Source organism: Ovis aries, chromosome 11 (genome assembly GCF_016772045.2).
Source record: "Ovis aries strain OAR_USU_Benz2616 breed Rambouillet chromosome 11, ARS-UI_Ramb_v3.0, whole genome shotgun sequence".
NCBI lineage: Eukaryota > Metazoa > Chordata > Mammalia > Artiodactyla > Bovidae > Ovis > Ovis aries.
The window spans coordinates 36,037,041-36,047,676 of record NC_056064.1 but is presented as its reverse complement, the minus strand read 5'-3'; the positions used below and the strand labels follow the sequence as shown (position 1 = coordinate 36,047,676).

Below are 10,636 nucleotides of genomic sequence, written 5' to 3'. Positions count from 1 at the left end.
GGAGCAGCAGTTGCATGGGTTCCTAGCCGCTGCCTTAGGACCTAGGAGGGCCATATTGGAAAGGTTGGTCCAGCCTCCCCCCTTTTCTCAAGCCCTTTCTCCCTTCCTACTTTCCTGCCATTGTCAGCCATGGCTCAGTATCAGTCCTTCACAGCTTACTTAAGGTGGGAAGAAGGGTGAAGTCTTCTCAGAGCCTTTAAAATCACCCTACCCAGTCATGCTGGCCCAGTCAGCTCAGCCTGGGAAACAAAGGGCTCAGTTTGAACCCAGGCTGCCTAATGTCAAGTTTTCAAAGCTGCCAGGAGAGGGCACCACTGCCCACCAGTGGCAGTGGTCGGATTTTCCGTCTGTTCAGCCACTGCACTGACCTTGCGTGGAGTACGTCATTTAATCCTCACAACTCGTTGAGGCAGGCAATGTTTAGCAGGCCAGGAAAGTGAAATGAACCCAAAGTCAAAGCTGTCAGGTGGTGGCTGCAGGCTTCAGAAGCAGGCAGGAGGGCTCCACGGCACTCTGTCAGTACACTTCTCTTACGCTGCTAAGGCAGGTAAAGAGGAAGAAGGTCACAGCAGGAGCTGCGAGGAAATAGTGTTTGGGTTCAACGGCTGAGATGATTGCTTTTTTCTGGCTCCTAGTGAACATCTGAAGCTCTGATTTGGTTCTCTAAAAGGTTTGGTTATACATCAACCTTTAGCTCTATTAAAAACCGTGTAATAACTAAGTATAGAGTATCAGGGACAAGCAGCATTTAGACTCTGCTAAAGGTGCACAGGCCAGGCTGTGGCTATGCTGTCGTTGGACTGGCACAACTGTTTAAAGAGTCTTATTTTTTGGAACTTAGGTGGGACGTGTCCTGTTTCAGCCCCTGCCACTCCTGTCCAATTACACCAAGTCCGGGTTACCCAGTTACCTGCTGTGAACATTTTGAGCTTAGCTCAGTGGATGGCGATCCAAACTGAGGGTTCTGAGTTAGCCAGTCTGAGGCGGCAGCTCAACACTGGTATGGGTTCAGAGCTCCCCCTGGCAATTCTAACTTGCAGGCTGGCAGAACCGGAAGTCCCCCACATCCACTGATCTGGCTGGTTTGTCTTGGCCCCTTGAGTTAGAAGCAATGCGGGACCGGGAGTAGGCTTCACGACTCCCGACAGGTTCGGAGGGCCTCCCCAGTCCTCTCCCCTGTCCAGGTCACTGAGGCAAGTTTGAGTGCAGCTTCTCTGACTAAACTCCTGGCCGACTGTTCTCCACCCTCATCCTTCTGTAGGGGTAGCTCAGCCCCAAGGCTTGAGCTTTTTGAGGCTTTGAAATATTCCCCTGGTTGGACCCCTGGGGTCAAAATTAGGGTAACAGCCAGGTGGAAGTGTGGTGGGGGAAGGTGGCAGGGCCCCCAGAGCTGCACAAGAATCCCTTTGGAGGGAGGGAAAGAAACTGGGAAGTCTTTCTGTTTTGTGCCTGGTTTCCAGGACAATCATGGCCACTTCTATTCCATTAGAGATGGAAGCAAAGACCAGAGGACAGCCAATTGGCGTCTGTCGCCCTGTTAGCTGGGCCACTGGGAAGCAGGGGGCGGGGCAGAGTAGGGCTGGGAGGTGATCCCAACTGAGAGGTGCATAGATCTGGGTGAGTGGAGCTGCCCTGGCTGTCTTCTGAGGTTAGCAGAAGCCTAGCCTGTTCCTGCCAACCCCTTCTGCAGGTTTTTGAGGGACCCTCATGGCTGCCAGGCCTGCAGAGTAGAGTTTCATCTATGGGACCCTAGGTCCTGGCATGGTACAGATCAGGGGCGGAAGCTGAGAACCTAGAAGGCTGCTCACAGACACGCTGGCTCTGAACGAAGCTGTTCCTCTGGATCGGGGTTCCTGGGTTGGCCCTGTGGGGATGGTGGGTTGTCGGGGTGCAGGGGAAGCCTGTCTTGTGGCTGTCCCTAAGATTGTTTAAGAAAGTGCCCTTTCTTGGCACGCCTCTGCCAAGCTGCTCCCCGTGCAGAGGTTACCATGGAGAACAGTCTCCTAGCCTTAGTTGTGGCCACTGGTGAGTACCTCTTGCTGTCCCAAGTCACAGAGTTGGAGCAGATGCACCCTTGGCCCCCCAGCAGAGGCCGGAAGTCCAGCCTCTTCATCTGTAGGGTCACCAAGAGCAAGCCACTTGGGAAGAATGCTGTGTACAGTTGGTGTATGAACCCTGAGGTCCCTTCCCTGCTGAGTTCTAGAGGCTGGGTGCCAGGAGTCTAACTTCAGACGCTTGAGCCCTCCCTCCCCTGATTGAATTTCTAAGGGTGCCTGCCCCTGCCACAAGCCCTTTCTCCTCCGAGTCTGTCCTCTGTAAACGCCCTTACACACATTACTCCTTTCCTGGGCTGAAGGAAGACAGGATATAGCTGCTCTGTCCTCACAAATCTCTGCCATAGGAAATGGACACAGCGGCAGAAAGGGAGCTGCCTGCCCACCCCCCGCCTCCACCCACCCCCAGTTTCCCATGCACGGGAAGCTGATCCTGGTCCCAGCAAGTCATTCCTACCCAACTTCTGGAGTAGAATTACAGTCTGGGGACGTGAGATGGGTTCGTGCAGGCCAGCCCCAGGCTGAACCCGATGTCTGTTGGCTCTGCAGGAGAAGTCCCATGCTGGTGTTTATCATGATCATCCTGCTGAGTGGCTGTACCCACAAAGCCCCAGAGCTGCCCCATCCCCTGCTCTCATCAATTCTTTTGGAGTCCCAACCAATATGTAAACATGCCTACCCACTAACCCCTTACCTTCAGGGCCTCCTACCCCGATCATCACAAAAGGGCATCCGCTCTCTCTGCTCAGTATGGACAGGGCCGCTGGGTCTATTCTATGGACACTGATCTTCCAGTCTGGGTTCCCTCTGGGCCAAGGAAGTAGTGTCGAAAAGGTTAACAACATCCTGGCCAGCTCACTCCCCAGCCACTTTGGCAACAGGACCCTGTACTGGGAGCTGCTGGTGAAAACAATGGTCCTCCCAGCTCTCCAAGCAGTTGGAGGCCCACACTCTCCCTAGCTCCCAAGGGGAAGCCCAGAACTAACTTCTGCGGGTGGTGGCTACTGTGCTGTCAGCCTTCTTCCCGAGTACGGGGCACCACATGGGATGCTGGGTACAAAAAGCAAAAGACATCTTCGGACCTGCAGCCTCCCCAGTTCCAACCCCAACTCTGAACATCAGACAGAGAAGATGGAGAGGTAAGGACAGGTATTCTCTGACTTTCCCACAAGTGTCATCAGAGCTGGCTGCCAAATTGTGAATGAATGAGCTTGTGGCTAGAAAACAGTAGAATTTATACCTGAGTGCATTTCCAAAATGCTCAGGGTCTGGGCTTTGTGCTTTGGACTGGTGGAGGAAGAGAACGAACAAGATGGGGGGAGGGGCCTGGGGACAAAAAAGGTTTGGGTTCTGCTCTCTTGCTCACTGACCCTAAACCCTGAGCTTCACTCTGAGTCATCTTTCATGGTTCCTAGGATACACCTCTCCCCTTAGCACCATGGGACCACCCCACCAAGGTCCAGGCAGTGGAAAGGTGCCGAGGCCCAGGGGATGCAGGTGAGATAGGACCCTCGGGGCTGCCACTTGGGATTTGTGTGTGTGTGTGGGGGGGGGTGCGGGGGAGAAGTGTGTGCCAGGACCTAGTGGCCAGAGGAAGGAGGGGAGGAAGTGTAGAGAGACTTCTTGGAGAGAAGGGTGTGTGGCACTCTGATCTGAGGTTCATCCTGGTGGGAAGGGCCCAGATGGCAGCTGGAGAACAGCTGTGCAAGCCTGCCTGGCTCCCTCAGTCACAGGGCTATCCTCAGGGTGGTGGGCTTGCAAAGCAGCTACCAGCTACCCCTGTGGGAGCCAGCTTCCCTGTCCCACTGAGTGTTCCAGAGGATCAGCAGCAGTAGATGCTCCAGCTGACTGACTGCACAGTGCTTTTGGCTCTGGGCCCGCAGGGAGGTTAATGTTCAGTCCTCCCACCCTTGAGTGCCCTGGAGAACTCAGCATTTTTTCCTTATTACTTTTTAATTGTATGTAAATGCCTAATAGGAGCCCCTGGGACAAGGAAAGATCACAGATAGAGAGCCTAGGATTTGGCTAGAGGCTAGAGGTTCCACTTCACCTCTTTGGTAAAGGATGGCAGATCCTAGTCCAGGTAAGTGATTTAGCCTGGGCAGGAAAAGTTTCCATGGAGACAAGAGCTCTAAGATTCAACTTGTCTCCAGGAAGGACCATCACTGGAGGAAAGGAGATACAGAAAGCAAAAGCCAAAGAAGGAATAGGAGTGTGTGTGGGCAGGGGTGCAGATGGGATTGTCAGGAAAGGGGTAATATCTTTGCTCTACTTCTCCCAGCTGCCATCCAGCTATAAGGAGGCCCTAAGGTCATATCTGCACCATCACCCAACCAGGGCTCTGCTCAACCACCACAGGAAGCAGCCAAATGCTTGCTCAGGGAAACACTATAGGAGGGAGCACTTCTTCCATCTTGCCCCTTCCTGCTTCTCCAAGGTACTGGCAGGGACAGCACCAAGCCTATGGAGATGCTCCCAGCAATCTCCTCCAGCTGGGCCTTAGCATAAGACCTCAACATACCCTGGGTCACTTTTGCAGGAGGTAGGAAATCTGGGGCCATGCCCTGAGAATCAAGGCGACAAATCCAAAGCAGACCTCCAGAATGAAGACTTCTCTGCCCTCTACCCCTGAAGCTCCTGCCTTCAGGGCAGAGAACAGTCCTTGGGAAGAAGCCACTAACTGTGCAAGTTCTGTCTGGGACTGCAGCCAACATCGCCTGCCTCTAACACCCAGGATGACTGTCCCTCCCCACTGAGACTTCCTTCTTCACCCTTCCACTCAAGCCAAGATTTTAAAGGTCTTGGGTTGACAATGAAGGCCTGCTCTCAGCCCACTCTAGGACCAGAATGAGTATTACTGAGGGCAGATTCTTTGCTGTAGTTTACAGTTTTCGATACACTAAGAATCAGAAAGCAATGCCAGCGTGGTGTGTCTCTGGGCGAGAAGAAAGCAGCTCATTTGTCACCCAATCTGTCTCATCCCTGGAATCGTATCCAGTGATGTATCTTCCTCATCCCTGGAAGGACCTCAGTATTCCAGGCCAGATGGGGCCTCTCTGCCCTAGACCCACACAGGCAGGAAGGGATCTGCCACGTGACCATTTCTAGGTCTACTGCCCCAGTTCCCTCTGAATGTGGCTCCAGGAAAGAACAGGACCACACTGGGTTTCTCTATTGGCCCTTTAGCCCCTCCTACCCACTCTTTCCCAGCCTGACTTCTGTGGGATCCAGGAGGGGAAGGATCCAGGAAAGAACAGGACCACACTGGGTTTCTCTATTGGCCCCTTGGCCCCTCCTACCCACTCTTTCCGCAACCTGATTTCTGTGGGATCCAGGAGCTTGTACACCCTCAAGTACAAGCTCTCCTCTTCCTTGTGGAAGAAGGAAAGTCCTTCCTCTGGAGTCCCCTCTTCTCATTCCCCTGTGTACACTTGAGAACATGAATAAACAGATCAATATGCCGCTCCATCCAGATTTGTCCCCAAATAGCAGAAACTCGACACTAGCTAACTTTATTGTTGGCCCCAGATCACGTCTCCCAAAGGGCTTCCACCAGTCACTTCAGAGTCTCCTGCAGTCACCGCCAAGCAGACTCCTTCACTGGGAGGCCTTGTCATCACTCCAACTCTTGATGACGTCTGGTACCATCCTCTCCTGTCACCTGGCCTCCAAAGACCTCAACCAGGAGGTCAAAGCATAGCTACCAGTTTGAAGGTGCCCTCAGGCTTGGCAGGAACCACGTGGACAAAAGTCTTGTAGAGCACAGCCCCTTCGGGCAGCCTGGTGACCAGATCCACAGCCTCCGAGTTGCTGGGATTGGGCACGTAGACCTCCTTAGTGTAGCGGACTACCCCCTCCTCCAGGGCATACAGGCATTTCTTCTTTCCCAGCCCCACCTGCAACACACGGAGTAGTCAGTTGGACAGCCAGGGGGGCCCATGTCAGGGCTCTAGGATAGATTCTTCACAAAGATTCAGGCCCTGGGGCCGAAAGGGAGGGTTCAGAAAGCTCTATCCAAGGCTCCCTTTCCCTGTGGGCTTGGTAATGATTCCACGATAAAGGTGGGAAAAGAAAACTCCAATAGCCAATCCTAGTGGTTATTCAGTCCCTGAGGGTAATGCCTGGATTTCTATCTGTACAGGTGGCCAGAAGCCACATTGGACAGATGCCCAAACCAGGCCCAGGAAAAGGTCTAATCACTGCTCCTGGGAGCCTGCGTCTGGGAGCCTCCTTCTGGGAGGCTTACCATAACACTAGTTTGATGCAACATTTTCATCTATATGGTGAAGTTTAGGCTCAAAGCTATAAAAATAATGCATATACTAATTAAACAAAAGTAATGATAAATGTTGGGACTTCCCTGGTGGCTCAGACGGTAAAGCGTCCAGGTTCGATCCCTGGGTCGGGAAGATCCCCTGGAGAAGGAAATGGCAATCCACTCTAGTACTATTGCCTGGAAAATCCCATGGACAGAGGAGCTTGGTAGGCTACAGTCCATGGGGTTGCAAAGAGTCGGACACGACTGAGAGACTTCACTCACTCACTCAATGATAAAAGCTAATACTGTGTCATACTTACTGTGTGTAAGCACTATTCCAACCACTATTATACACATTAACTCACTTAATTCTCACCTTGTGAAGTAGGTACTATGTCTAAATCTGATTTTCAGGTGAGAAATATGAGCGAAGAGATTAAAATAAACTGTTTATTAAATATATACATATTATTAACCATACATATCTTAGCTTTTTTTCATTTATCGAACTTGAGATTAGATTTGTGGCAAGTTTTATCCAGGCAGTCCTGCATTATTCAGCATCTCTCAAATTAAAAGAACAGACTCTGGTTCAAATCCCAGCACTACGACTTACTACGGTGTGATCTGAGCAAATTAATTTACTTCACTGTGTCTCACTTTTTTCAACTGTAAAATATGGATAAATATTAACTACTTCATAGGGTCATCTTGAGAATGAAATTAAAATTAATAATCAGAAAGAGCTTAAAATACTGCCCAGGTCAAAACATATTAGTTTTTATTACTGTTGTTGTTATTTTAGTAGAACTAAAAATGAACATAGCCACATACTGAATGTCTCGAGTTCTTAAAAAAAAAAAGTTACTACACATACAGTCAATTCACATACAAAGTAGCATTTTTGAAATAATTATAGGTTACCATCAGTCTTTCTGTGCCTACTGAAATTGCCAAAACAGAGGTAAGAAGGGAGGAGGGAATAGAGCACAGAAGAAGCTAAACTAACATTTTAAACAATGTAAAGAACAGAGCATAGATCTGTGTTACAGAACTTTCCTGCCTTAGCAAGTGATACTAACTTGCTGACGCTGAAATTCCTGCCTGGTATGGACCTAATTTCTGGCCCATATACTGAATCCTATTTTATTAAATTCAAGTTGTCTTTCATGGACCTAATAACAACTTTATGCAAAGGAGGAATTCTTAAAAATGAAAAAACTGAAATTAGTTTCTCAAGATTAAAAAATTATCTTAAATCACTAGAAATCTCCCCTTCCAAGAAATGGGGGTTAGGCAAAAAAGTGACCTGGGAGTCAGCAGACCTGGTTCAAATCCCAGCTCTGTCGCTACTCCAGGAGCCCCTTTCTAAGTTTTTGGCATCCCACCTATAAAATACAGATGATACCTACCTACCCTCAGGATGGGAGTAAAGATGAAATAAGATAATGCAGGCCCAGGAATCAGCGCGATGCTTGGCGTTTGGTATGCAACCAACAGATGCAACTGTTATAATTACTGTGCTCAGGAGCATGGAGAGGTGAAGAAAAAGTGGGGGTGGAAGGAAGCAGAAAGCAACTTACATGGGCACCTGGGTGCCAGCGGAAGTGGCGCTGAGTCGCAAGGATGTTGCCAGCATGAACATAGTGACCTAGAAGAGAAGTCCACAAGTGCACTGCCTCTGGGTGCCAACAATGAGGCAGACAGCAAGCTGCTAAGAAAACACAGTAGCCCCCACTTTTCCTGGCCCAAATGCTGCATACCAGCCTCTAGACCCAGCCCTGGAAAGGACCAACTCCCAGAGGGTCTGACACAAGCAGCCCACAACCCCTCCCTGGGAACCTCCACTCTAGTCACATGGCCAAGGTTCCCACCTATTTGCTCATCCTCAGCCCCTCCACCTTGCTTCAGGTCTTATCTGCTTCTTTAATTTGGAACTAAATGTTCTGGTAAGCAACATGGAGAGTACAGGGCTAGACACTTGTATGGTTTGCCTGCTCTTCAGAGGAATACCAGGGCAGCAAGGGAGGTTGCTAAGTGGGAAGTGGAAGGCAGGCCATACCCTTACCCTCCATTTTCTTGATGCCAAAGCGTTTGCCTGGAGACTTTCCACCAAGGTTCTTGGAGCTGCCACCTGTCTTCTTGGATGCATATCTGACAGCAAGAGCTGCAGCCTGAGGAGGGCTCAGCAGGGCTGTAACTGCACAGAGAACAGAAATGCTGTTCAAACAGAGAGGCTTCCCAGGAGATTCTCGTTCTTTGCCTCAGTGGGCCATTTGCTAAGCTGAGAGGCGGCAGGGGGCATTTTCAGGGTAAGTGAAGATGGATGAGCAGAAATGCCACGTGACTGTGTGGGTTTTCAGGGAATGTCTGAAGTCCTTGTATTGTCCACAGTGTAAGCGCTACATGAGTTGTGTGTGCGGCCTAGGGTTTGGGGGAGGGAGTAAAATACTCATGGAAAAAAAAAAATACCATGTGTCCTGGGTTTTGACACATGCAGTCCTACTGAGGAGAAACAAAACCACAGAAACAGAAGCCAGCAAGAGGACGCCACAGAGCTGCCTGTTTCAGCCTCTCGCCATTACGCCCTCAGGAGTCCATGCACTGTGTAGGGGCCAGACCACACAGCCCAACAACAGAACACCAGAGACAGGCTCCTGCTTTGACCTCACCCACCACTCTCTCAGCCACCCACCCATCCATAGCACACCAGATACTTGTAAACAAAAAGGGCAGCCTCTCTGAGGGTGGCTCCTACAGGCCCCTGCGCAGTTCAGAAGGCCGATCCCTTTGTCTGGCAAGCCCATTAAGCATAGAGAAGACTGATTGATAACCATGCCCTTGTTACTCTGACCTCTCCATACTCATTCCAAAGTGCTCAATGGTATTTATTTTAAAAAGGAAAGTGAACTAAAATTCATGCTGACCAGGATGGAAGTCCTGTGCTAGGCACAAGCCCTTGCCAGGACAAGCCCAGGATTGGGAATCCTTGCATTCAGGTCTCCAGATACAGCTGTGTTAATCAGGGTCATGCCAGAGTCTTTAGAGAAGCCCTGTGCGACCCTGGAGCCTGTCAGTTCATAGTTTCTAAAACCTAGGTTTCTGAAGTTTTAATTAGAACAGAGACTAGCTGGGACAAAAGGCCAGAGATAAGGACTTAAGAGAGACAACATATTAAACGCCCAGCATCAGGATCTACCTACCTTTAAACACCTCTACATTTGTTCACTCACTAAAGAAACTGGACTTTGGCTTTACCTACCTTATCTCATTCACAAATCTTTCCCCTTCACCCTATACCCCATCCTCCTCAAAGAAAATGATGCTATCACCTACACAGCTGGTCAGGCAGAAGTCAAAGAGTCATTGTAGATTCCTTCCCTTTGCTAACCTCAGGTATGGAGGGAGTCCATCAGCAAGCTCTGGATTCTATCTCCAAAACAGATCTCAAACCCACCCATTCCCCTCCAAGTTCACTGACACCAACATCCTGATTAAACCATCTTTCATCAGGTCTATTGCTACTACTTCCCATCTGCCTTCCTCATTTCTATTCCTACTCCTTTTAAGCTCACAGAGGAGCAAGAGCTTCCTCCTCAAAATGGAAAATTGGATCAAATCATTCTCTAGCCCCTCACTCTCTTGCAAAACCAGGCCTCCTACCATCCTTAAGGTCTTAACTTATATGTTACCTCCTCAGAGGGCTTCCCTGACTACCCAACCTAAAAGAAAAGACACAGACACATTTTTCCCTCTCGGTCACAGCACCTGTAATGATTCACAATTTTATTTATGTGCTTATTTACTGGTTTATCTATTACAAGTAACTTTCCTGGGGCTAGAGACTGTCTTCAGCAACCCTCAACAACTACCAGTGTCTGGCACAAATGCAGACCACAATCTACTGAACGAATGGATTAACTTTTTGAGCGCCTATGTGCCAACGATAGCAACCTATTTTTGTAGATGAAGGGGTCTAAAGAAACCCAGATAGAGGAGGCCGCAAATAACAGCAAGAGAAACTGTAAGAGCCAGCCAGTCCAGGTAAGGTCACGTGCTCCACGCCCCAGATGTCACGTGATCAGCGACTGCCCCGCACATTTTCCCCAGTCTCCTCCTTGCCCCAGGCTCCTCCACGGGGTACCGCCTCCACCCTCAGGCTCCCTGCAAGGTCTCCACTGCACTTCTACCCCTCGACCCGCAACGGCCACGGCGTCCGATTACCAGAAGTCCGGGTCCTCCACGCCAGCACCGCCAACGCCATGTTTTACGTACTCCCGCTTCCGGTGTTAGAGTTGTGCTTCCGCTACCGGGAGATCTATTT

General features: G+C 50.1%; 1 protein-coding gene across 1 annotated transcript; it reads right to left on the bottom strand.

Moving 5' to 3' along the window:
* Nucleotides 1-5,550: 5,550 nt before the first annotated feature.
* On the bottom strand, nt 5,551-10,603 carry MRPL27 (mitochondrial ribosomal protein L27). Its single transcript, XM_004012769.4, has 4 exons — nt 10,537-10,603; nt 8,381-8,512; nt 7,896-7,963; nt 5,551-5,950 (listed from the first exon to the last, which is right to left on the bottom strand). Exons 1-4 carry the CDS (start codon nt 10,574-10,576, stop codon nt 5,744-5,746), a joined length of 447 nt encoding a protein of 148 aa, XP_004012818.1. The 5' UTR covers nt 10,577-10,603; the 3' UTR covers nt 5,551-5,743.
* Nucleotides 10,604-10,636: the final 33 nt, after the last annotated feature.

Coding starts and splice junctions, on each gene's coding strand:
- MRPL27 (XM_004012769.4), bottom strand. CDS start 10,576: ATGGCGTTGGCGGTGCTGGCGTGGAGGACCCGGACTTCTG. Junction 7,964..8,380: donor TGGCATCAAGAAAATGGAGG/GTAAGGGTATGG, acceptor CTTCTCTTCTAG/GTCACTATGTTCATGCTGGC. Junction 5,951..7,895: donor GCTGGCACCCAGGTGCCCAT/GTAAGTTGCTTT, acceptor CGTGTGTTGCAG/GTGGGGCTGGGAAAGAAGAA.